Genomic DNA, 27,606 nt, shown 5'->3' with positions numbered 1-27,606 from the left:
TGTTAATCGGAGTTGCGGTTAATCGGGAAAAAGTTTGCGAAAAATAAAACAACAAAGAACTTTGGCCTGGAGATATGCGCGGTGCGCGCAGGAGTGTGCGGCGCGCATTTAGGCGTGGAACCAGGTCAGGTAATATTTCAGGGGTTAAGCATTTGAAACTTCACATTTGCGCGGCGCGCGAAAGGGTGCGTGGCGCGCGTTCCTGGAAAAAGTGCTGTTTGCAGCATTTTGTTAAGTCTCGAACCAAAACTCAATTTAACATAACTCATGGATCGAAAACATTCAAAACGCATGTCATACATCATTGGAAAGGTAATTTAATGAGGAACACAACTAAACACATTTTATCAATCAAAAACATCATTTACAATAAACCAATCCAAGTTGAAAGCTCATTAAATGCCCACCATAAATGCTTTCAAGTTCATAAATGCACATTTATGATTCGGGAATTAAATGCATACATATAATACGCCGTTTTGTAGGTAATTATGCATATAATACCACTAAACACTTACAAACTACATTGCAAAGCATTTAATGCATCAAAAGTTCATTTTACTTCTATCAAACCCTAACTCAAAGTCACAAATTTAACAATTATGTTTATGAAGCTTTTCCATGTCAACCTACATACCAAATTGAAGCTAGTGATACTAGTAACACATTTAATACATGCACTTTTAACATCTAACAACATTTAAGCAACCAAATCTCAAAATCAAACACACCCATTTCAAGTTTAAGCTAGTTACATCAAAATGACAAGAACAAGCATATAAATCATATATTCATGTTAGACTTGAGCCATAGACACTAATTAACATTTTTATAAGTTAAAAACATCATGAACAAAGAATCTAGTGACTTTAGAAAGTTACCCAAAATATATGAAACCGGTATGGAATCGAAGAGGAAGTTGCAAGGATTCCAAATATGCAATTTGTTTTGAAGAACACTTGCTAGATTTAAAATGGATGATGATTCTTTGAATTAGGTGAAATGAGAGCAAAAATGGAAGTAGTAAATGAGATGGGAGGTGATGAATGAATGTGTGGTGGTAAGTGGGGTTTGACTAGTTGACCTAGTCAACTAGTTAAGCCCATTGGCAACTTTGGTCCCTCGAATTTAAAGCGGGTGCGTGAATTACCTAAACGAGATATTTTAAAATGCGTTTTAACGGAAGATGTTATAATTATATAACGGACTTTAAATAAATAAACGGAAAGTAAACGGAAAAAGGCGGGATGTTACATTTCGCATGTATAACATGCGTTCACCTCACCTTGTTAGATTTGATTTATTTAGTTGAGGTTTAGTAACTTTAATAGAATTGGTTTGAACGAGTGTATATTAGATCAATGTTGTTTACATTTGGTGCAATTGTTGTATGTATTTCAAGAATATCATTAATTAGATCTTCGAGACCAGTTAGATTTAGAAACTATATCAATATCAATTTGTAACTTTTGCAATACTTTTTAATATATCTTGTTTAATTTTTAGTACCTTCTATTTTAATTTATGTTTTTCGATTAAAAAAAAATATTTAACGTCAGAAAATTAAGGGAGGGGGGGCATGTCTTCTCGTTGCCATTCCCGAGATCTTTCAATTTAATTTTTTCAAACCAACTACACACTCCGTTCTATCTCTATCTATTTTCTACTGATATATCTAATTATCTCGTGCTTCAAAAAACCTAAAATCTTTCAAAAATCAAAACCCAATGTTATGATCCTTACGCTTCAATTCATCTTAAAAGCAACAATACTCTGGATGTGATCTGATTCTTCGATTCACAGACTACTTAATTCTTATTATTCCATTTACTATAATCAATTCGGTAAGTAGTTGTAATTTTTATTTATTTATTTTGAATGTTCCATTATAATGTAGTATTGAGTAATGATGTTGAAGTGAAATTATAAATCTGAGCTGATGTCTACTTCAATCACATCTTTGATTTGTCGTTATTAACCCTAATTTTATTTATTTTCATTTTTTGAATTTAGGTTTAATTTGATTTGATGTGGTGTTTATTTCATCACCTGAATGAGCTATATGAACTGATCTAAGCTATAAATATGTAAATGTAGGGTAAATTATTGGTTGCTGATGTACAAATAAGTAAGGAAATAGTCTGAAAGCCCAGGCCTTAGTTAGTAATTAGACTTAGGTCCGAGTATTTTGGTCCCTAGTAAAGTTAGGGTTTTGATAGAGTGTATTGGATCAATGATGTATACTACATTGAAAGGGGTACTAATATAATGTCTATTCATAGTTTCAACTTTGCAATGTTGGATTGTTTTTTGACCTAATCGTGGTTACGTAACAGGTAGGTATTTGTTGATTTATATTTGCTCTCTGAGGAATTGTATTTGCATCATTTATGATAAAATGGAAGTTGATAAACGAAGTTCAAAGGGAGGGTTTCTTCAGTTGTTTGACTGGAATACTAAATCAAAGAAGAAACTCTTCTCTAATAAATCGGATTTACCAGGTACACTACTATATATTTATTAATATTGATATTAATATATTTATTACTTGACAGTGAAAATGCTGATATTCTTACTTTTCTGTAGCTTAGTATAACGGTTTGGTATTGTGCAGAAAGTTCGAAACACGGAAAAGAAAATTTAGACAATTTGGCTATCACAAGGCTTCAGCAGGTATATTAACTTTTGCTCTTGCACATACACAATAGTGCACACAAACTACTTATCTATCCACATTAATATTGCATAATCAATAATTTACAATCGACTCACAAACTGCTTATTTATTCGAGCCATGGTTGCAAACGAACCCGTCTCGTGTCGTTGTGGTGGTTTGGTGAGTAGCCCGTCTCGTCCAAGTCTTGACCGTCTTGGTCAAAGTACAAATTGGTGACTATCGGTCAAAAGTTGGGTCAGAGTCGGTCAAATCACCAAATTTGTCGTATTTTAGTTTGGTATTTTGTGATAAATCTATGGTGATAGTGATTTGAGGTACAAATCAGTCAAGAAAAGTTTTTTGCTTTAAAATATGTATATAGGTATATAGGTATACATTTATATATCTATATATTTAAAAGTCTTGGTCAACGTCCTTCTCGAACCCCCGTCTTAACCCATTAAGGTCCCGACCGTCTCGATACCGTCTCGCGCCTTTTTCAACCTTGATTCGAGGACATATTTAAAGAGGTATTAACAATTGACATGTGTATGATTTTAAATGTATGCACAGATGAAGTTACATGATAGTATGCACGGTCCAAGTCTAACAGTAAACGATTGGGCATCATCAATGGTCAACAATGAAGGAAATGACACTAAAGCCCCTGGTGTTGTAGCTAGACTTATGGGATTAGATTCTTTACCAACTTTAGATTCATCTGATCCCGGTTTTACTTCATTTATTGATTCTCATTCTTCTAGACATTTTGAGTCCGAGCATCATTTTTCGGATTATGGTATGCGGAATAAGTTGGATGGTTATGATTATTCTAGAAACTTAGTAGAAGATAGATTTCGAAAGTCACAAAATCGACCAATTGAAAGATTTCAAACTGAAGTATTACCTCCAAAATCAGCCAAATCTGTACCTATTTCTCATCACAGAATGTTATCTCCTATTAAAAGTCCTGGGTATATTCTTTCAAGAAACCCTTCGTATGTTATGGAGGCAGCTTCTAAGATAATCGAACAAAGTCCTCAGTCAAAGTCAAAGTCAAAGTCAATGGTCGATGGAAGATTACCGTCTTTAGGGTCGCCTTCAATACCTATCAGAATTCGGGATCTAAAAGAGAAATTGGAAGCTGCACAAAGAATATCGAGGCTTCCTGAATCACAACAAAGAACAAAGATTCGTGATAAGCGTCAATCTCGGACTGAAATCGTGGTTTTAAAGCAAAATGTTGGTGGAAATTTGAAGCAGAAGATTAAAACTGTGGGTTCCACTCATACAAAGACGAATATTCAGATAACAGAAGTGGGGTCCACTTCAAGAAACAGTAGGAGTGCAATGAAGCAAAAAGAAGATGGTGATAAAAAACAAAAAACTACACAAAAAAGGGTGCACAACAGATCAACAAGAAGCGGGACCCATGACGTACTAACAGAAAACAATCAAAAGAAGAAAGATGCATCACATAAAGATCGTACAGATTTGAAACCTAGGGTTCCTTATCAGCATAACAGAAAAACAACTTCAACAAATGGTTCATGTAGGGAAGTTAAGACGTCGAGAAAATCGGTTGAGAATTCAGTGGTTGGGGCTAGAAAAGGTCAGTTAGTGACAGCTGGCAAGAAAAGGTCAACTGATGCTAATATCAATATTGATGCAACTAGTAATAATAAATTACTGATGAGGGAAAAAGAAAAAGAAAGGTCTGTAAAATGTAATACAAGTATAGATGGATCTTCAAATTGGGAGTCTGTTGATAGGAAAAATGGTATGGATGTTGTGTCGTTCACATTTACTTCTCCTATTAAGAAATCAGTTTCTGAATCCGAGCCTTCGGGTCAACCATCGGTGAAGAGTCGTCTGAAGTTTCACGATGATCAACTGGATACAGGAACTTCAGAGTTTCCTTCTTTTACAACACCTAAGATTGATAGTGATGCTTTGAACATGTTATTGGAACAAAAACTTTTTGAAATTTCTTCTTTATTTGAGACGTCTGAATGTGACATCATCAGTAGTGGTTCTACTACAAATACCAGTGTGCAGAAGGACAAGAGTATGATGCAACATGATTCTGATGTCTCTTTAGCTGATCAGATACTTGTAACTGATACACCTGAGTGGCAGGTATTATTTGAAACTTATATTATAATATAATATTCACACGATATATGAAGAATCTCTTGCTCTTAACTGTTTGCCTTAGCTCTATGCATTCTCCTCAAACATGTTTGTGTAGGTTTTTACAGCGATACAAGCTTGATAGTCTATGCATTAAATTATATTACACTATATACTACTGACAAAAGTGCTTACTCTCACCCCACTGGCCCATCATACTATTCACAGCTTTCCTCCTCTTTTTTTTCCCATTTCAACCTTTTTCCAAACCCAAACTAAAGTTTCAACTCATTTTTTTGTCTTTTGTTAAACTAGTAAGAAACAATAAAATATCTCAACAATTTTAGTATTCACTTTCTGTTTACGCACAATTTTATTTTAAACTTGACCACCCTTTTTATTTTCATGTTCACATTTTTTTTTACAACATATCCTTCTTTTTTTTTCTTTTTTTTTTTGTTTTTTTTTTTATAAATTTTTTTTTTTTTTTTTTTCATTTGAGTTTGTGGCCCAACAAAGTGGGCCTAACCCCAGATCTTGTTAAACACAAATAGGAGCCTTGTATATGTACAATTGTTGAAAATATCTCATATAAACAATGAAGTCTTTACATAAATCTTATTCTGTTTTCAGGGAGTTGAAGTTGCAGAAAGTAATAGCAACAGTGAAAACTATGAAGGTGGAATACAACATCAGTTTCAACAGTGTTCAAATCCAAGTATGGAACCTTCTGTATCGGATGGTGATAGTTGCATAACATCCAACAGCACAACTACCTTAACAAGCAATGGTAAGTTAGTAACTATACTCAATTATGTAGTTTTGTTTCTAGTTTCTTGTGTATTTGAAAACATGGCTCTGTTACGTTAGGAGAATGCTATTAAAAGTATAACCTAAATTGAACTTTGCTTCCATCAGATGGCCATTAATTTATGCTAAAATCAGGTTTCTAATCAAACATGAAGCGGTTTTATACTATTAACGCCAACGATGGCTTATTGGCTTTCTATAATATCTGATGATAAATGCTTGTATCTGCCATAGTGCATTATTGAGGTATCAAAACGGCCCTCTAATGGAGTAAAGGTTCAATCTGGGTTATACTTGCCTGTAACAACAACAACAACAACAACAACAAAACCCAATACCACATGAGTGGTGTATGGGGGAGGTGAGATGTAGACAATCCTTCTCCTATCCGAGAATAAAGACAAGTCATTTCTCCACCCAGAGTGAAACACTCTCTTATACTTGCCTGTAAATGGAATGGAATGGTCAGTTGAATTATCTAAAAGGCAAAATACCTCCTATATCATTCTTCAGAATATTATTAATTACCTGATCTGACTCGTTTTGCAATCTTCACTGTATATTGTTGAAATCTAGTACAGTATCAAACAGTATGTAATGTCAGTTTGGCAATATGTAAGGACATGAATTGTTTTTTTTTTTTTTTTTTTTTTTTTTTTTTTTTTTTTTTAATATATATACAGGAAACAACCCATATATGTCTGCAAGAAACATGGAACTTTTAGCAGAAGAGATAGAATTACAAGATTCTGCCACATCTATTCCCAACCCCATATTCGAATTCACATCGATGGCAAGATGGTCCCCACAATGGGAGTTGGAATATATCAAAAAAATCCTAAACTATGCAAAGCTTGCGTTAGAGGACTTTGTTTGTGGCCAAACCCAAAATGTCATAAGTGTCCATCTATTTAATCAACTTGAGAACCAGTACAAGTATATGGACCCGTTCATGAAGCTACAAAGGAAGGCATTATTTGACTGTGTGAGTTTGTATTTGGATGATAGGCGTGAACGTGCCTTCAGTGGCAGCTATGAAGAATGGTCAAAATGGTCAACGATGGTCAACAAGAAGGAATTGTTGGCAGATGAAATACATAAAGAGATACGTGGTTGGACAAATATGGAAGATTTGGATGGGGATGATTTGGTGGAAATGGATATGAGTCGTGGAGTGGGTAAATGGTTTGATTTTGAAGGTGAATCTTTAGAAGAAGGTGTGGTTATTGAAAATGGCGTCTTGAATGTGCTGATCGATGAAATAGTAGATGATTTTTTATCCTGCTAAAAGATGTGTTTGATTTATTTTTCTCATTATTTCTAATCGGACTTGCAATGAAACAAAGGTTTTGGCTCACTGACGAATATGTTGATGTCAAAATCCTCCAAAACTTTCCAATGCATTTTCACATGTTTTAATTATTAATTATAGTTAGTTGTAATTATACCTATTGAATAGTCTACGTGTTTGTTTTGGTTTTTAAGTATAAATCCAACTATGCATATGGTACATCATATTCATTTATTTTACATGTTTCGAACACTTGCAGATGGTCACGGGTGTTTTAATATCTACATGTCTAAGCTTTAAACCTCACTAGCAAAAATATGTTCAGGGAAAGAAATGGTCGAAAACATACAATTATGTTTCGGATAGCCTGAATATTGAAACCTTATTTATTTTTTATGAGTAGCTTGTACATGAATCTTTATCCATTACTCACTTAAAGTAAATTTAGGTTTGCACATTCATTTTAAAATTTAATTACTTTTCAGTAAAGTGTTGACTACATTCCTAAAAATTCACATATAGTAGATGGAATATTTATTTATTATAATGATACGCGTAACGGATACTCCTATCGATTAATCGTAAAATCACGAAAAATGCTTAAGAATGGTACCCACGGCAGACGGGAGTCGGATGATGTATACTTAATGTCATCCAATGTCACCCAACAAGGAGTAGACGTAAGCCCGTTACCCGACAGTGTGTATACGCAAGCCCGTTAACCGGCAGTAAGCACACGTGAGCCCGTCAACCGGCAGTGTGCATACGCAAGCCCGTCAACCGGCAGTGTGCATACGCAAGCCCGTTAACCGGCAGTAAGCACACTTGATACCTTCTCTCTAGAAGTATTCTCTCACTACTCACCTATCAAGTCAGTCACTCGGTCCACATTAGAGTCAAGTACATCCAGATTAGCTCTACGTCACCCCTTTAAGATCCCCATCTCCAGCTGGTTTATTCACGTAATCTAGACCGGAGAGCGAACACTAATCGCAAACATCTCACTCAAATCAATCTCCGCACTCAATATTATTGACGGGAGCCATCTCGTTAACGGCAGACGGAAATACGCTTGATCACATTACCATTTTTTTTCTTAGTAAACTTGTCACAAATAAAATAAAATTATATCCAACAAATTTGAATAATAATTGTGCCAGGTTTTTTTTATTTATTTATTTATTTTATTTTTTTGACGAAAATAACGAAAATTGTAATAAAAACAAAAATGTTTTCACAAAGAAAACGTCTTCAACAAATGATACAATGAGAGAAGCTCGAACTTAGAAATCGGCAACCTTACAAACTATCTATACCGATACCGAGCCTCATCTTAAACGAACCTAAACAAAATCTGAAGCAAATTAGAGTAACTACAAACCGAAATGAAACCAACGCTATGAACCTAGTACCAAACTAACAATGACACCGAAATAAAAAATGACAGACACAAAAAGACACGATGCCGAGAATAACAAGGTTAAATATCTTTGATATATACTCCGAATTTTTCCATCTCGGCGCCCTGAACCAATTTTCCTTTTTTCTTTTGCTGATATTTGTTTTTGATCGTCGTGCTAGGAATCTCGCGAGAAACCTTAACCGGTTCACTCTCCTTGGCCATGTTCGTCATCATTTCGTCAAAAGCCGTGAAAGCCTCTTTGGACATTCTACAATTCCCAATTACCGAAGAACCGCCTTTGTTAACCGCATCCGTTGAAACGCCCCTCTTAACTTCCAAGCCTCCTAAAAATAAATTTTGAATTGCTTCCCCGTAATCCAAATCTTCAATGTTGTCTTTGAGCTTATAAGAACCGGAAGTGGACGCCTCGTTCACCTTTTTTCTCGATCTCGAAATTCGTGTAGCCAACAATTCTTCTTTCTTTATCCTCTTCTCCTATTTCAATTGCAACAACTTTCCGCAAATGTTAGATTGTCTTCGTTTGATACTGAATATGGAAAACGAACAACTGCTTCAGCAGGATATTGGTCCAGTCCAGGCTCAATTATCGGCCCAGCATAACCTGAGTCAAAATCCGGATCACGAAAACTAACAGTCGCAATAGGCCCAACAGTAGTAGAATTTGGATCAGAATTAATAGCAGTAGCCTCGGTGGAAACTGCAAAATCTGGGTCCTTTCCAGGCCCAACAGCCGGCCCACTTTCAACAACCATAACAGCAGGGCCTTGCCCAACAGAATCGACATTCTGTGTATCACCATCTTGCCCTACATCAATTCTTTCAACAGAATTCGGATTCAAACATGAAGTCACTGAACCATCGAAGGAACCAAATTTGATATTCATACAATCGTTAAGAGGAAGAATTCCATCACATTTAAAAGATTCAGGTTCAATAACAACAGATGATTCATTTAAAACCTTAGTAGCCCCCTTGTAAGTACCCCCGCATCAGTAACACTAATATTAGAAATATTAAACATCTTCTTTTAAAACATGTGTATCGGCATAGACATGTTAGCATGTGTTGACTAAGGAAATATTAGACATATTTCTAATATTATAACCTTAGTGCCAGGTTATATACTTGAAGTGATGCAGGCCATTATTTAGTACTCGTACTCAGTATTATTTTGATAGCTGGCTCCTCAGTCCTCATCAATTTCATTCGTGTCTTTTTGCAAAAAAATAAAATAAAAATAAAAAGTGTGAGCAGTGAAGAATAAAGGTAACCAAACTTTTAGGAGAGTAGACGAGTTTCTAGCTCAAAGGTAGTTGAGCTCAGGTTCTTCTCCAGGAAATGGCGATGAATCGCAGAAATCATGTTGCTTCTGCTCTTAATTCTTTCTTAAAGTTCAAAGGTAATCTTTCTGCTACCAACATTTTCTTTGAAACCCCTTTTTCATATCCCCTTCAATTAGGTCTTCGATTTGACCCTCCTCCTCGTAGTACATTTTTAGCAGCTTCTCTCCACTCCAATTCTTCTTCAATTCATAATGATTATGATTGTGATGATCGCCCTCTATCTCTGTATCAAAAAGTTACCAACTTGAATGATGCTTACAAACTGTTTGATGAAATGACTCAGAGAATACCTCTGCCATCTGTGGTTAAATTCACTCAGTTGTTGACTGCTGTCACCAGAATGAAACATTTTTCTGCTTCACTTGATCTTTTCAAACACATGTGTTCAATTGGTCTACCACTTGATAAATACACTATTAGTATCTCAATCAAGTGTTGTTGCCACTTGCACCGTACCAATGACGGTTTTGCACTTCTAGGTATTTGCTTCAGACAAGCCATTGTGCCAAATGTGTTTATTTATAGTACGCTCTTAAATGGACTTGTTATAGAAGATAGGATTTATAAAGCTGAGATATTCTTCAAAAAGCTTATTAAACAGAATCTTTGTGAGCCTGATGTAGTTATGTATAGCACAATGATTAAGGGACTTTGTAAGATTGGAAACAATGTTACTGCTATTGCTTTGATTAGGCTAATGAATGAAAGAGGTCATAAAGCTGGTGTCGTTGCATATAACACCATAATTGACAGTCTTTGCAAAGACAAAATGATTGATGATGCTTTTGATCTTTTCAAAGAGATGGTGTTTCACAAAGGGATTTTACCAGATGTCATCACATACACCTCTTTAATCCATGGTCTTTGTAACTTAGGTTGTTGGGATGACGTTTGTAACATACTAAAAGAAATGGAGGATGAAAGAATCTCTTTAAATGTGCGAACCTACAATATATTAGTGGATGCATTATGCAAAGATGGTAAAGTAGATGAAGCACAATCTGTAATAAACATTATGTTTGAGAGAGGAAAGATTCCTAACGTAGTAACATACAATTCACTTATTGATGGTTACTGTTTACGAGGTGAAATGAGCAAAGCAAAAAAGGCTTTTGATTCAATGACACTTAACCGTCTGGTCCCTGATGTTGTCACTTATAATAGCTTAATAAATGGGTATTGTAAGAATATGATGATAGACAAAGCTATGAATATGTTTTCTGAAATGGAAAGAGTAGGTTTGAAACGTGATAAAGTCAGTTACAGCACCATGATACAAGGATTGTTTGGCGTTGGGCGTTGTTCGGCTGCTCGCACACTCTTTGATGAGATGCTTGCACATGGTCATTTTGTTGATGATTTAACTTATGGAATAATCTTAAAGGGTCTTTGCAGCAACAATCGGGTTGAAGACGCATTCTCTTTGTTCAAGTTATTGGGTAATAGCAAGCTCAATTCAAGTATTGTTGTGTATAACATCCTGATTGATGGTGCAAGCCAATGTGAGAAGTTTGATATCACAAAGTTTCTTTTTGAGGACCTAAATAATAAAGGTTTGAAATTTGATATTCAAACGTATAATGTGATAATTAGTTCTCTTTGTAAGGAAGGTCTACCAACTGATGCAAAGAAGTTGTTTCTAAAAATGGGCAAGAGTGGTTGCGTGCCGGATGATGTTACATACAACGTTCTTCTCCAAGGATATCTAAAAAATCAATACTATGATGATGTAGAGATGCTTTTACATGAAATGGAAGGAAGAAGTTACTCACTTGATGTTACAACCTTAACACTGTTAGTGAATCATATAGCAAATGGGTCTTTGAAGAATACGTTGCTTGAGTTGATGCGTCGGCTAGTGCCAAAATACTTGATGGAAACTTACGAATAACCTCATCAGTGATAACCTCGTTAGGAGCATTTGGCCAGGAAAATGATTGGTAAAGGTCATTGGATAATGTTACTCACTCAGTTCACAACTTCTAAGTATTATTATATTTGTCGTGGTTGGATGATGTGTAGCTAACCATGTTCTTTGTATGTATGTAATTTCTTCAATGTTCTAAATTATCAAGAAGCAAAGTTCTATTAATTATGAACGTATTGTTAATTAACTATGGTGGACAATATATATAAATATGTTATGAAATATGATGATTGAGTTGGGACTTAGGAGGCAGAACGAAACTTTTTAAGATACAAGAAGTCAATATAATATATTATGTCGTGGCAGTCCGAGTTTGCAAAGTTCATGTGTAAAAACTAATTGGTGCTAAAATGAAGAAAGTTGGTGACTGGGCCCCGGTGATTGTTAAGTTCAAGAAAAGACTTTCGGAATGGAAAATGAGAACGCTTTCATTTGGTGGAAGATTGGTCCTCCTGAAATCGGTCTTAAATAGTCTTCCCTTGTATTACTTTGCGCTTTTTCGAGCCCCGCATTGTGTGCTTAAGTTGCTTGAGAGTGTGAGGAGTATCTTTTTTGTTTTGGGGGGGGGGGGGGGGGGGGGGGGGGGGGGGGGGGTGGTGATCTTTCGGGTTCTAAAATTTCTTGGATCAAATGGGATAATGTTTGCTTATCTTACAAGGGTGGGGGGTTAAATGTGGGGTCTTTAAAGAGCAAAAATCTTGCTCTTTTGGGCAAGTGGTGGTGGAGGTTTAATACCGAAGCCAATAGCTTTTGGACCAAAATCATTCGAAGTATTTATGGAATTGACGGTGGCTTGAGGTCGGGCGACGGGCTTGCTCGTTTATCGGCCTCGGGTATTTGGAATAACATCATTTTTGCAGGAAATCAAATCGAGGAACTACAAGTCCCCTTCAAGAACTCCTTCATGAAGGCGATAGGTGATGGAAGATCTACATCTTTTTGGAACGAGGTTTGGTGTGGTTCGGACTGTTTCAAGAACATGTTCCCTAGGATTTATATGCTTGAAGCAAACAAGGAGGCAACTGTTAGAGATCGCATTGTACCTATTTCAGCAAACAGTCCTGGTTCGAGGGTTATTTCGGCAACAGTGACAGCACATCATTCAGGTGACAGCTCTCGGTCAGAACATACTTCAACGACAGCAGCAACAGTTAATGCGGGTGGCGATTTTCGGTACGATTTTCAATCAACAGCAGCTCCAGATCAGCCTGATCCAATTCCTTCAACAGGGGGCTGCCCATTTGAGTTTGCGTGGGAATGGGCTCGTGCTCCAACTGGGCGTACGCTGGATGAACTTCGAGAAATCATCAATTTAATTCGAGTTATCAGGAATCATCGATGCTAAACTACTCGGCAATAATTGTCAAATAGCAAATGCAACTTTGAGAAATAACCTTGTTCCGAAAAAGATTGAGATTTTTGTTTGGAGAGCATTGAAGAAGAGAATCCCAGTCCGTACCGAGCTCGACAAAAGGGGCATTGATCTTCATAGTGTTCGATGTCTCATGTGCGATGATGGGATTGAAACGGTTGATCACTTGTTGGTTGAGTGTAAATTCGCTTTGGATGTGTGGTCTCGGGTATGTAAGTGGTGGAATCTCAGCTCTAATTCAAGTATATCGTTCGCGGAACGTCTACAGGGTAAATGTGCTAATGACATGTCGTCGCTTGGATTGAAAATTTGGCAAGCGGTGGCGTGGGTATGCGTGTATTACCTATGGAAGAATCGTAATAAGTTAGTTTTCAACAACTCTTGTTCGATTGCTCCGGTATTAGTTAGCGAAATCCAAGTGAAGTCTTTCGAGTGGATCTCTCACCGGATCAAAGGGAAGTGTATTGAGTGGCTTGATTGGCTCGTGAACCCCCATATATACTTAAATAGTTAGTCTTTGTGTTGGTGCAATCTTAGCACCCTTTGTAAATCGTGACTCTTGGTTTGGCCCATTGTAATGGGTCATAGCCTTGCTATGTAAAGTGTTTTCATATAATATAATATTATCTTGCCTTTCAAAAAAAAAAAAAAAACTAATTTATTAATTGTTTAAAAGATGTATATTACTGGCTTCTACTTGATTTAGGGAGTTCATATTCTTTATTTGTTTTCTTATTTGGTTATCTGATTAGTGATATCTGGCAAGAAAAGGCCAACTGATGGTGATATCAATTTTGATGGTACTACTACTACTAACAAATTACCGATGAAGGAAAAAGAAAGGTCTGTAAAATGTAATATAATCACTATAGATATAGATGGATCTTAAAATTGGGAGTCTGTTGATAGGAAAAATAGTATGGATGTTGTGTCGTTTACGTTTACTTCCCCTATTAAGAAATCCGTGTATGAATCCGAATCTCCGGGTCAACCATCGGACAAGAAAACCCACTTTGATGGCCTTATGCAGCTAGCTAGGTGCCCGTTTACAGGAACACAAACTTTCAGCACCTTCCTCTGGCAGACTTTCCTAATCACTATTTTCCAGTTCGTTGCATACAGTCAACTGCGTTCTCACATTCCAAACACGAGCCTCCTGGTGGCCAAAAACTTACTGACATTGTTTTGACTATGTCTGGAAAACGGGTCGGGTTGGGTCGAGACCCAAACAGGTTTTGGTCAAAATGGGTCATGGGTCGAACGGGTCTCAATTTCAAACGGGTCGGGTCCAAATGGGTTGGGTCGGCTCGAAACCTAGTTTTTATTATAAAATTCTAGAATTATATATTCTTTGTTTTTTTTTACCTCTTTTTTATTTTATATTTTGTCTTATTTTTTTTTTTTTTATAATAACTTTGTAGATTATTTATAATTATTTTTATTACTTTAGAAAAAAATAAAACGTGAAACTGAAAACTGAAGCCAAAACGCGGAACTGAAACGCAAAACGGAAAACTGAAACGCAAAACCGAAACTCGAAACTTAAACGCAAAGCTGAAACTGAAATGCGAAAGTGGAAGCTGAAATGCAAAATTGAAAATGAAACGCGAAATTGAAGATTGAAACGGAAACGCAAAACTGAAACGCAAAACTGGAAACTAAAACTAAAACTGAAACACGAAACAGAGACCCGAAACTGAAAACTGAAATTTGAAACTGAAACGCGAAAGTGAAACTGAAACGTGAGATTGGAAACTGAGACGCGAAACTGAAAATTGAAATCAAAACACAAAATTGAAAATTGAAACTAAAACACAAGACCCGTTAGACCCATATACAAGACCCGTTGGACCCGTTAATATTTATTATGCTTTATTGATTCAAACCCAGTGGACCCATTCCTTTTATTTATCTAAGGCCCATATGGGTCTTGGAGAAACCCATTAGACATATTTTGAAGAGTTTGGGTTTACTTTGCCATGCCTAGTATCATGCATCATGATATTGATGTCTCGTTTGATGATCAGACAGTTACATAACTGATACAACAGAGTGGCATGTAGTATTTGCAACCTACATAATATAGACACGATACATATATCTTTGTTGTCAAAGAATCTCTTGTCCATAACAGTTTGCCTTAGCTTTTTGTGTTCTCCTCAAACGTATTCGGGGTAGGTTTTGCAGCGATACAAGCTTAATAGCCTTATGTTTAATCACATATATGAGCCTTGTTTATGTACAATTGTTAAGAGCATTGTTGTAAAAACCCCGAATACTACCAATTGATCTCGGATACTCCCTTTTTAGGACAGACTAAACTGATTTTCGAAAATCTGTTTAATTAATCGGTCAACGACGGTTAATGGATCAAAATAAGATTTGTTGGTCAAAGTCAAAATTGGTCAACATTTGAATTTTAATATGAATTTAAACTATAGTTTTTGAGTTTATGAACAAATGAAGAATTATGTTTATATTTTTAGACATTTATGTTAGAATATATGTATATGTTTATGGTTTTCATGTATATTTACACATATAATTTTAAAATGTATTATTTAATGTATAAAAAGTAAAATCCGATTTATCCCCAATTAATCCCAATTTGCCAATTACTCCCTTCAAAGTACCGATTGATTACTCCATCCAAAGTCCCGAATGATTAATTCCAAGTTGCTAATTACTCCATCCAAAGTCTTTCATACTCGAAGCTGTTGCTTCGTATTATATGTGGGTATGACATGCGTTTTTTGGCATTACAGGTTCCAGCAATGACATTAATGTTTTAAACCGTTAACCATTGTTTGATTCTATCAAGAACGACACTGCTCCACCTGCACCATTTACTGTAAATGTCATGACTACACACATGGTTAGTATCTCGCTCATGGTATTTACCCGGATTGAGCTACTCTTATGAGGGCATTTTCATCCCCAATTGACGAGTCACGTGCAAAGTTTAAACGGTATCAAGAAAGAGCACGAAATGATGTGGAGCGGACATTCAGTGTTCTTCAAGGTAGATTCAATATATTACATGTGCCTGAACGATCTTGAAAAGCGAAGAAACTGTGCTGAATCTTATACACTTATGTAATAGTGCACAATAAGATCCAAGAGGATAACGGTTTCTCTATATCTTCACTCGACGAAGAGCTTCTAACAGATCCAAGAAAACCAACATGCTTTGGTTAGGAATCGAAATACTGATCGTGCAACTCGAGATAGGAAAGTACGCGATAGAGAATAATCAACTTCGTGAGGACCTAACCGAACATGTATGACATCTTGCACCAAATTTCTGTCGTATTGATAACTAGTTATTAATTATTGTATTTGTAGGACTTTTTAACAATTAAAGTAATTTTAGGACTTTTTAATAATGTAATTTTCTATTTTAGGACTTTTTCAATTATTTTAATCATTTTATTTTATTAATTTTAGTAGAGTGTGTTTTATTAATTTTAATTTGTTTTAATAATTACATGTAACAACCCTACTTTTTCCGTTTACTATCGTTACTTGTCCGTTAAGTATTTAACGGTGATTACTTAAACTTTGTGTATTTAACAGAATTAAATGCATACTTGATCCTAGTGGATTACTTGAATTAATATGTTATATTAATTATTGAACTTGTTTCGGATAGCGAAATAACTAGAAAACGTTACGATTAAGTTAATCGCCTAAAAAGCTTTTCAGTTTACGGAACTCAGAAAAACGACAAAATAATTATTTTTAATAATTATTGACTTTACGAAGAACTTATTTAATTTATTATTTAATTAATAAGTTAAACCCGGTGGATTGCGTTTCAACGACCGGTTAACGTTTCGGAGACTGGTACGGTTAACGGCACTCGAAACGGACCACGCGCGTACCAGGAATTAAACAAAATGAGCCCGAGACCCACCCTAAGTGGGCCCATTGGTCGAACCCTTTCCCTCCTCCCCTTGTTTTTCTTGTTTTGGCCCATGCTTGCTAATTTGGTCCAATAGCTCATTTAATTAGGCTCTAACTTACTACTTAAACCTAATTAAACAAAATAACAAGTACATACTCCCTCCTCTACCCCAATCACGACCCATCTCAGCCCCCAAACCCCCATACAAGTCGACATTCTCAAGCACCCAAGAACACCCATCAAAATTTCTCAATTGATTAAGCCTTCAACACGAAAGTGATTGCTTTGGTCGTCCTTTACATGCTAGTATCAATTGATTGTGTTTTTAAGGTATAATTCATAATCCTAATTTCTCTAGATAAGTTTTTTGTTCAATTTCATAGTGTAATCAAGTCTAGTGCTCAATTAATGATGTTTAGTGTTGTCGTTTATCGTTTGATTGCTCGATTGATGTTGTTTGCATGAAAAACGAATTTTTATCTTGAGGATCTGATAAAATTGACTTATGAACTGATCTTATAATTTGTTTAGATGATTAGATCTCGAAAAGTTATTAATTTTGGACTTTGATTTCTCTTAATTTCGTTATCGTATGCTCAAGATATGCTAAATCGAAGTTTTGACTAGGTTATGCTTGTAATCCGAATTTTCTGAGTTGTGTGCTTTATGATTTGGCTAATTAAAAGTGTACCACTGTAATACTTGTGAAAAATCATGCATGTTAGACTCAAGATTTGTGTCAAAAGCTTTTGTAATGCTTCCGTTATGTCAAAACGAAGATTCGTGTTTTTAAGTGAGCTGAATCTGTTTTCAAAGTTAAACAAAATTACCTAGAGTAAACTAGAAATTGATTGAGGCTTTGATCTTCTGGAATATGTAAGTTTATATGTTTCTTGATGTATTTCATTGTATTCTAACTTCTAAAAACGTGTTTTTCCATGAGATATAAGCTTGGTCAAATGACATGTCTGTTTGTTGATTAAAACTGAAGAGTCTGTAAAGATTGGATAATCTGTACTAATTGGCTAAAGGAAGTTCATCAAGTCTGATAATCTGTAAAGATTGATTAAAACTGATTAAAACCAATGTGGGACAAGTATCATAACTCACCCTGCTTTCAACATCAACTTCAATGAAGTTCATCAAGAATACGTTCTTACTCAATAATCATAATGTTTATATCCTACTGACACCGGTGCCAATAGAAACTTTATTGCTAGAAAATTTTGTCACAACATTTGGACTCCAATAATATCTGCCTTAGACACGTGAACTCTATAGAACTATCAACTGAGAATAAAACCATCATGATTGATGTCATTTTAGTTTAAGGAGGTCCAGTTTTAAGAAGGTTGATCGTACACTTCCATCGTAAACGTGTCTCACTCGAAACTCCCTCCAAACTTTAATCGGCGATTGCTCCTAATCCTTTGCAAATTAGAAACTAAGACCCATACCGTTAAGCTCATAACAACTTTCTGGACCGAACAGTACTTTTTCCGATGATTGGCGAGCCATTACAATAGAAATCTACTTGAGTGATGATAGGAGTTAAATTATTTTACTTGGACTACAATATAACCTTGTGGTTGGAATGGACTGGTTATCTGACGACAAAACCGAATTTATTGCCACCAAAGGCTATTCGAATTCCTTTTACCGGAGGCGAATCAATGATGGTGTACGAAGAGAAGATCAATACACCGTTGCGTTACATTAAATGCTCGAAGGTCCAGAAGTACATGAGATAAGGATGTCTCGCAACTCTGGCACATATGAGAAAAGTTGAATCAGCCGTTAAGAGACCCGAAGATGTCCCAACCATTAGAAATTTTCCTTAAGGTCCTTCCGAGAGAATTACCATGTCTTCCACCGCATAGAGACGTAGTATTTCAGATTGACTTAATGCCGGGAGCGACGCCTGTAGCACGTCCACCGAATAGACATGCACCTTCAGAACTGCAAGAGCTGTCTAGTTAGTTACGAGAGCTTTTAGACAAAGGATTCATTCGACCGAGTTCTTCGCCATGGGGAGCTCCAGTTCTTTTTGTAAAGAAGAAGGATGGATTTATGAGACTTTGTATTGATTATAGGGAATTGAATAAACTGACTATCAAGAATAGATATCCGTTACCAAGGATTGATGATTTGTTTGATCAATTGAAAGGATCATCATGTTACTCTAAGACTGATCTGAGGTCAGGTTACCATCAGATGAGATTAAAAGAGACATATATACCGAAGACAGTGTTTAGAACACACTATGGACATCACGAGTTCACAGTAATGCCGTTTGAATTGACGAACACACCGGCAGTGTTCATGGAACTCATGAGCCGTGTGTGTAAGCCATATCTTTACAAGTTTATTATTATGTTTATCGACAATATTCTAGTATAAGAACGAGGAAGAACATGAACAACATCTCCGTTTAATACTAGAGATGCTCAGGAAAGAGCAGATGTATGCGAAGTTTTCGAAGTGTGACTTTGGTTACAAGAAGTTCAATTTTTGGGTCTTATCGTAAGTGTTAATGGTATTCAGGTTGATACTGCGAAGATAGAAACGGTCAAGATGTGGGAGACTCCTAAGTCGCCAACGCAGGTTCGGCAATTCTTAGGTCTCGCTGGTTATTACAGGAGATTCATTGAGGAATTTTCTATTATTGTTCGACTGTTGATAACAATGACTCTCAAGGGTAAAAAGTATGAGTGGACTAAGCAACATGAGTCTGCATTTCAGTTGTTAAAACAGAAATTGACTACTGCTCTGATTTTATCCTTACCCGAAAGGAATGAAGATTTCGTGATTTACTGTGATGTTTCACGACAGGGTTTTGGTTGCGTGTTGATGCAACGGAAGAAAGTGATCGCCTATGGATCATGACAACTGAAAGTACATGAACAGAATTACACTATGCATGATTTGGAACTTGGTGCTGTGGTCTTTGCACTGAAGATGTAGAGACACTATTTGTATGGTACTAAGTTTACTGTTTTCACCGATCACAAGAGCTTACAACATATCTTTGACCAGAAACAGCTCAATATGAGGCAGAGACGTTGGATAGAGCTATTGAATGACTACGAATGCGAGATTTGATATCATCCTGGCAAGGCTAATGTGGTTGCAGATGCCTTGAGCAGGAAGGAAAAGGCTAAACCTCTCCGAGTTAGAGCATTGAACATACCTGTTCGAACGAACCTTACTTCTCAGATACGCGATGCACAACTAGAGGCATTAAAAGAAGGGAACGTTACTACGGAATCACTTAGAGGAATGGACACGAAGTTTGTCATTCGAGAAGATGGAACCCGGTACTTCATAGATAGAATTTGGGTACCGAGATTTGGCGGATTAAGGGAACTAGTGCTAGATGAAGTACACAAGACAAGATATTCTATTCACCCTGGATCCGAAAAGATGTATCAAGATCTTAAGGCACTGTATTGGTGGCCTGACATGAAGGCAGATATAGCAACTTATGTTAGTAAGTGATCAACATGTGCTAAGGTGAAAGCAGAGCATCAGAAACCGTCAGGACTGCTGACACAGCCAGAGATCCCCCAGTGGAAATGGGAATGTATTACCATGGATCTTATTACTAAGTTGCCCAAGACTGTGGGAGGTTATGATATGATTTGGGTTATCATTGATCGTCTCACAAATTCTACTCATTTTCTACCGATTAAGGAAATGGATAAGATGGAGAAGTTGGCGCAGATCTATATAAAGGAAGTGGTTTCCCGATATGGAGTGCCGATATCCATTATTTTCAACAGTGATAGCAGATTTACATCTAGATTCTGGCAAACATTGCAAGAGGCAATGGGACTCGTTTAGATATGAGTACAGCATATCACCCTCAGACAGATGGTCAAAGTGAGAGAACTATCCAAACACTAGAAGATATGTTAAGAGCATGTGTTATCGATTTTGGAATTGGATGGGATAGATATATACCATTAACAGAGTTTTCCTATAACAATAGTTATCACACAAGTATAAGGCAACGCCTTTTGAAGCACTGTATGGCAGAAAGTGCAGATCACTTGTATGTTAGACTGAGTTAGGAGATAGTCAATTGACTGGTCCTGAGATCATATACGAAAAAACTGAGAAGATCGTGCAGATAAAAGCGAGACTGAAAACGGCGCGAGATCGTCAAAAGAGTTACGCCAACGTGAGAAGGCGAGATTTCAAATTTTAGGTTGGAGACAAGGTGTGATGACCCAGAAATTTTGACTAAATTTAAACTTAATCTTTGTATGATTAACATTTCCGACACGATAAGCAAAGTCTGTAAAACTGAATCTCAAAATTTTTGAATTACTTTTATATATTTAAATACCTTCGGTTGTTTTCGACGATTCGCGAACAATTATATGTAAAAAGATACATATATACTATAACATGAAAAGGTAACAATGTATTAATTGTTTGATACCGTACATTAAACTTATTGGTTTAAATATCTATTTTAATGTATATGATAAATTTAAATATTTATTATTAAAATTTATTTATAAATAACGTCCAATGTGTATTTAAAAACTGATTTATGTATATTAAAAAGATATATACATATATATAATAAACGATAGTAAAATTCGTTTATTGATTCAATTGATATTTAGATAAGTTAACTAAAGCGTTTAAGATGAACCAGTTAAACACTAATTTGCTACAGTGTTTTCAAATTGCCACATTACTCAAAATGCTACAGTGTTTTCGAAAATCACTATTTGCTACAGTGAAATTGACTTTGCTACAGTGAATTGCTACAGTAACTTTGCTACAGTAAAACGCTATTTTAAAATGTATTTTTAGCAAATAACGAGATGATGATTTATAGAAGTAAATGACCAAAATACTCGAAAGTTTAAGATATACTATGAGTGGTATAGTTTATGGATAACTTAAGGCTATATTTTGACAAAGGTACGTGTCACGAAACGTAAAATGCAAGTTTTCTCAGCGTACGAAAGGACATTCGAAAAACCAGAACCGGGACATAAGTCGAGTGATGACGTACGACTTATCGGAACAAAAATTACAAGTCAACTATGCACGTGAATTTAATATAATATATAATTAATTATTTAAATTATATATATTATATTAATATTTAATTATGTCGACGAGCTAAATTACAAAACAATGTGAGCTGTCCCTGGTCCTCATGCGAGTCGCATGGCCAGAAGGCCATTTCCATGCGAGTCGCATGACTCCAGATTTCAGGCCAAGTGCTATAAATTCTCGAGTTTTGGCCAGATAAATCACACACACATATATATTATTTTTACTCCGTATTTATTTATTTTATTATTATTATTATTATTATTATTAATAATAATAATAAGATTATTATTAATCTTATTATTTTTATTATTAGTGTTATTATTTTTGCGATACAAAAATAATAATGTACATAAAATATTACGACGGAGTGCTGTCCAAGTAATTTTCAAAATGAGTTTTCGAGCAAGCTAGAGCTAAGGAAATTATGGGTTATTGCCAAGGAGGTTATGGGTAATGTTCGGGGGTATTTTTTTGTGAATCAAACCTCGTGTTTATCATCTCCGATGCGTCTACGTGCTTTCCTGCAATATTGTATATCAATATTAAACAGTGAGTTCATTTGATCCCTTTTTACATATATTTTTGGGCTGAGAATACATGCACTTTATTTTAAACACAATGGATACAAGTACATACTAAATTCTACACTGAGTTTGAACCAAAAATCCCTTAGCTTTGGTAACTAGTAACTGCCGGTTATAAGAACTGGTGGGCGCGAGTAGTTATATATGGATCCATAGGGCTTGATATCCCCGTCCGAGCTAGAGCGCTAGCCTTTTAACGGACGTATGCTATTTGAGAAGCGTACACGTTGGTTTGCGTGTATTATTAAGATGATTATACAAAGGGTACAAATTATATATACGTTAAAGTTTAGTTACCAGGGTGCTCAATTTCGTAGTATATTTTTGATAAACGTTTCTGGATGAAACAACTGAAATCTTGTGATCCACTTTTATAGAATATATTGATAAACGTTTCGGATGAAACAACTGAAATCTTGTGATCCACCTTTTATGTAAAACCTATTGATAAACGTTTTGAATAAAACAACTGAACTTTTGTAAATCCACATTGATATACGGATTATGTGTAATATTAAAACTATGAACTCACCAACCTTTGTGTTGACACTTGAAGCATGTTTATTCTCAGGTTTCCTAGAAGTCTTCCGCTGTTTGTTTAGATGTTAGACAAGCTATGTGCATGGAGTCTTATATGACACATTTTTCAAGGAAACGCTGCATTCACCAAATCATCACCATGTATTTTATTTTGACTGCATTGTCAATGGAAATAATGTTGTAAACTATTATTCATGGTGATTGTCTATATGTAGAAATCATCAGATGTCAAAAACCTTTGATTTAAATATTCATTTATGGTGTGCCTTTTCAAAAGAATGCAATGTTTACAAAATGTATCATATAGAGGTCAAATACCTCGCAATGAAATCAATAAATGACGTGTTCGTCCATATGGATTTGGAGCGATCGTCACACAAGGTTATGCTCAAAGTATCGCCATGGAAGGGTGTAGTGCATTTTGGTAAAAGAGGCAAGCTAAGTCCGAGATATATTGGACCGTTTGAGATTACCGAGAGAATTGGATCGGCAGCGTACAGACTGAAACTACCGCAAGAACTCAGCGAGATACATGACACTTTCCACGTTTCTAATTTGAAGAAATGCTTATCATACGAATTTTTGTAATTCCTTTGGATGAGATACAAGTTGATCCTAAGCCTAATTTCGTTGAAATACCTGTTGAGATTATGGACCGTGAGGTCAAACAACTAAAGCAAAGCAGAATCCCGATAGTTAAAGTTAGATGGAACACCCGCAGAGGACCAGAATTCACGTGGGAGTGTGAAGATCAGATGAGACAAAAGTATCCGCAACTGTTTCCCGAGGAGACGACTATGGCAGACGTGCACTAAAATTTCAGGGCGGAATTTTTCATAACAGGTGGGTAATGTAACAACCCGACTTTTTCCGTTTACTATCGTTACTTATCCATTAAGTATTTAACGGTGATTACTTAAACTTTGTGTATTTAACAGAATTAAATGCATACTTGATCCTAGTGGATTACTTGAATTAATATGTTATATTAATTATTGAACTTGTTTCGGATAGCGAAATAACTAGAAAACGTTACGATTAAGTTAATCGCCTAGAAAGCTTTTCAGTTTACGGAACTCAGAAAAATGACAAAATAATTATTTTTAATAATTATTGACTTTACGACGAACTTATTTAATTTATTATTTAATTAATAAGTTAAACCCGGTGATTGCGTTTCAACGACCGGTTAACGTTCCGGAGACCGGTACGGTTAACGGCACTCAAAACGGACCACGCGCGTACCAGAAATTAAACAAAATGAGCCCGAGACCCACCCTAAGTGGGCCCATTGGTCGAACCCTTTCCCTGCTCCCCTTGTTTGTCTTGTTTTGGCACATGCTTGCTAATTTTGTCCAATAGCTCATTTAATTAGGCCCTAACTTACTACTTAACCCTAATTAAACAAAATAACATATACATACTCCCTCCCCTACCCCAATCACGACTCATCTCAGCCCCCAAACCCCCATACAAGTCGACATTCTCAAGCACCCAAGAACACCCATCAAAATTGCTCAATTGATTAAGCCTTCAACACGAAAGTGATTGCTTTGGTCGTCCTTTACATGTTAGTATCAATTGATTGTGTTTTTAAGGTATAATTCATAACCCTAATTTCTCTAGATCAGTTTTTTGTTCAATTTCATAGTGTAATCAAGTCTAGTGCTCAATTAATGATGTTTAGTGTTGTCGTTTATCGTTTGATTGCTCGATTGATGTTGTTTGGATGAAAAACGAATTTTTATCTTATGGATCTGATAAAATTGACTTATGAAATGATCTTATAATATGTTTATATGATTAGATCTCTAAAAGTTATTAATTTTGGACTTTGATTTCGCTTGATTTCGTTATCGTATGCTCAAGATATGCTAAATCGAAGTTTTGACTAGGTTATGCTTATAATCCGAATTTTTTGACTTGTGTACTTTATGATTTGGCTAATTAAAAGTGTACCACTGTAATCCTTGTGAAAAATCATGCATGTTAGACTCAAGATTTGTGTCAAAATCTTTTGTAATGCTTCCGTTATGTCAAAACGAAGATTCATGTTTTTAACTGAGCTGAATCTGTTTTCAAAGTTAAACAAAATTACCTAGAGTAAACTAGAAATTGATTGAGGCTTTGATCTTCTGGAATATGTTAGTTTATATGCTCCTTGATGTATTTCATTTGTATTCTAACTTCTGAAAATGTGTTTTGCCATGAGATATAAGCTTGGTCAAATGACATGTCTGTTTATTGATTAAAACTGAAGAGTCTGTAAAGATTGGATAATCTGTACTAATTGGCTAAAGGAATGTCTTTGATTATTTTATCACTAAAACTTTGGGATGTTTTGAGATATCTCCAATTGTCCGTTCATCAAAATATATTTTCAGTATTTTATGAGAAATGTTTTGAAACTTACGCGCGAGCAGAAACTGATTTGGTAAACCGTAACTAGACCTTCTCTGATATCTGACTTGTAGACATCGTATGAGGGCCGGGTTAGACTTTTTGGAATCGATTTTGAGTCTAGTTGTGATCTGGAGTTGTCCATGATTTTAGGAATTATGTGCTAAACGTTATACTTGATTCTTTCTACGATGTACGTATTTTAAAGACATGCGGTAAACAGCGAGTGTGCAATTTGCTAAACTACGAGCTATAACATGTTATATGACCTAGGTTTGACATGTTGACCATGATTGCATGACCTACTGAGATGTTTGACTTTAGTTGACCACTTTGACCGAGTTAACTTTTGAGTTGACTTTGGTTGACTTTCGTTGACTTGCTTGGACTAGTTGACTTTTAATTGCATGTTGAGTCAGTCTGAGCACTAGGACTTTGCGTACACTATGGGTTGACATAGTGTGACCTATATGTCTACTTAAGATGACCTAATTGACTAGGTTGCGTTGTTCGGTCGTGATTGTTCGACTACTGTACGGTTTTACTAAGAAATTTCAGTGCTTTTGCTAAGGTGAATCTACAGTCCCCTTTTTATCAACATTTTTGGGATGAGATGCACGTTGCTTTTGAAACTATTTCTTAAACTGTTTTTACAACTGTTTTACATATTAGGCACGAGTAACTAAACGAATATACATATGAGTTCAGATCAAAAATCCCTTAGCTTGATTATATTAATTACTTTATGTAAGCTCGACTTATAGGGACGGTACCGTTAGGTTTGACAAACCTCTCCTCAACATAACAGATGCTTATTTTGTTGTTACTTGTACATTTGATCGGTGTATGCTTAGAAAGGGTAAAGGGAAGACGTGTAGCGTCTAGCTATCCGCGGGTTAAAGCTTTATAATCAAGTGCTCATAATAAATGTATACTTTTTACGATGCTTTTATTTCAGAAATCTCGTGGCCTAACTTACGATGAATGTTACTTAAACTTGATGTTTACAAACTAAAAACTAGACATGGTAATGTCTACAAACAGATGAAACAAAAAGAATTTTTTGATGTCACATACAGTTGAAACTTGACATCGCTGATTACAAACAGTTTATTACTTAGCATTTTCTATATGCAAACTTTTGAGATTATACCTTAGTGGTTTATTCTGATAAACAATTTTGAGAACTGATTTTAGACAAACGATATATGGAAACTGTTTTATGAAACATACGAGAACTATTTACTCAAACCTGTAGATTCACTCAACTTTATGTTTATCCGTTTTGCATGTTTTATCTCAGGTATTAGTTGCTTCCGCTGTAGAACATTGCTGTTATGTAGAAGTCAGGCCGAGCAATGGGACCAGAGTTAACATTCCGTTAATGGATTTTGACGGAGTGTTATATTAGAAAATAATAATCTAATCAATTAAAGAAAATATATATTATAGAATAAGAAAAATGAAAAATAAACTAAAAATAGTCACATATATCTCAACACGCCACTCAGCACGTCACCCAATCATTTCATAGTTTACCAGCATGTCTGCCACGTCAGCGCCAAGCACCCCACCACCAACACACATTTTTGTCCATCATCATTAAAAATGGTCTTATAGCGCGAGGTGCTCAACCCATTTGTTGATTGACGTGCTAATTCTAGCACTCGAACATTTTATAGTGTGCCACTATTCTTTGTATTTTATAATATTAATTTAATATGTTTAATATTTTTTATCCTCTTTTTCAGCCAACGATTGTTGGGTGCAAACTCAGTTGTACATTGGTTGGGGATAAATGTCAAGGCCAGCAAATAAGATCATGAGTGTCTCTCTCTACTATCAATTGAGTGTTATACGGTTGGTGCTCATTAGGCTATAACCGGTCCTTTCAGTGGTATCAGAGCGGGTTAGCCCAAAATTATAATGTGGATTAATCGTCCTAATCGCCCCGGTTTGCCAACGATAATGGATCATTATGTGTGCCTTATATCAAAGAGATATCCCTAATTTGTCCACTTGATTGGGTTGAGAGTTCCGGGTAATGGCAGGCGGTATAATATTATTGGATCATGTGCGGAATATCATTGAAGGGGAGGCCTGGTGATGTGGTGTTCAATTTGAGGGGAGGATTGTTG

The 27,606-nt window shown here is 35.7% G+C and overlaps 2 protein-coding genes across 2 annotated transcripts; both read left to right on the top strand.

The window, feature by feature from the left end:
• Window positions 1-1,682: 1,682 nt before the first annotated feature.
• LOC139898148 (uncharacterized) lies at window positions 1,683-7,007 on the top strand. Its single transcript, XM_071880866.1, has 6 exons — window positions 1,683-1,844; window positions 2,337-2,501; window positions 2,615-2,673; window positions 3,230-4,795; window positions 5,423-5,579; window positions 6,283-7,007. Exons 2-6 carry the CDS (start codon window positions 2,399-2,401, stop codon window positions 6,885-6,887), a joined length of 2,490 nt encoding a protein of 829 aa, XP_071736967.1. The 5' UTR covers window positions 1,683-1,844; window positions 2,337-2,398; the 3' UTR covers window positions 6,888-7,007.
• Window positions 7,008-9,166: 2,159 nt separating this feature from the next.
• On the top strand, window positions 9,167-12,119 carry LOC139898147 (uncharacterized). Its single transcript, XM_071880865.1, has one exon. The coding sequence runs from the start codon at window positions 9,652-9,654 to the stop codon at window positions 11,545-11,547; it is 1,896 nt and encodes a 631-aa protein (XP_071736966.1). The 5' UTR covers window positions 9,167-9,651; the 3' UTR covers window positions 11,548-12,119.
• The last annotated feature ends 15,487 nt before the right edge of the window (window positions 12,120-27,606 follow it).

The sequence above is a fragment of the Rutidosis leptorrhynchoides genome, chromosome 3 (assembly GCF_046630445.1).
Source record: "Rutidosis leptorrhynchoides isolate AG116_Rl617_1_P2 chromosome 3, CSIRO_AGI_Rlap_v1, whole genome shotgun sequence".
Taxonomy (NCBI): domain Eukaryota; kingdom Viridiplantae; phylum Streptophyta; class Magnoliopsida; order Asterales; family Asteraceae; genus Rutidosis; species Rutidosis leptorrhynchoides.
Note: the sequence above shows the minus strand (reverse complement) of the source record. Positions and strands in the feature narration are given on the sequence as shown.

Excerpts from the sequence above, each read along its gene's own strand:
- LOC139898147 (XM_071880865.1), top strand. The coding sequence starts at position 9,652 with ATGGCGATGAATCGCAGAAATCATGTTGCTTCTGCTCTTAATTCTTTC.
- LOC139898148 (XM_071880866.1), top strand. The coding sequence starts at position 2,399 with ATGGAAGTTGATAAACGAAGTTCAAAGGGAGGGTTTCTTCAGTTGTTT. Across the intron at positions 2,502-2,614 it reads TAATAAATCGGATTTACCAG|AAAGTTCGAAACACGGAAAA; the intron begins GTACACTACTAT and ends GGTATTGTGCAG. Across the intron at positions 4,796-5,422 it reads CTGATACACCTGAGTGGCAG|GGAGTTGAAGTTGCAGAAAG; the intron begins GTATTATTTGAA and ends TTCTGTTTTCAG.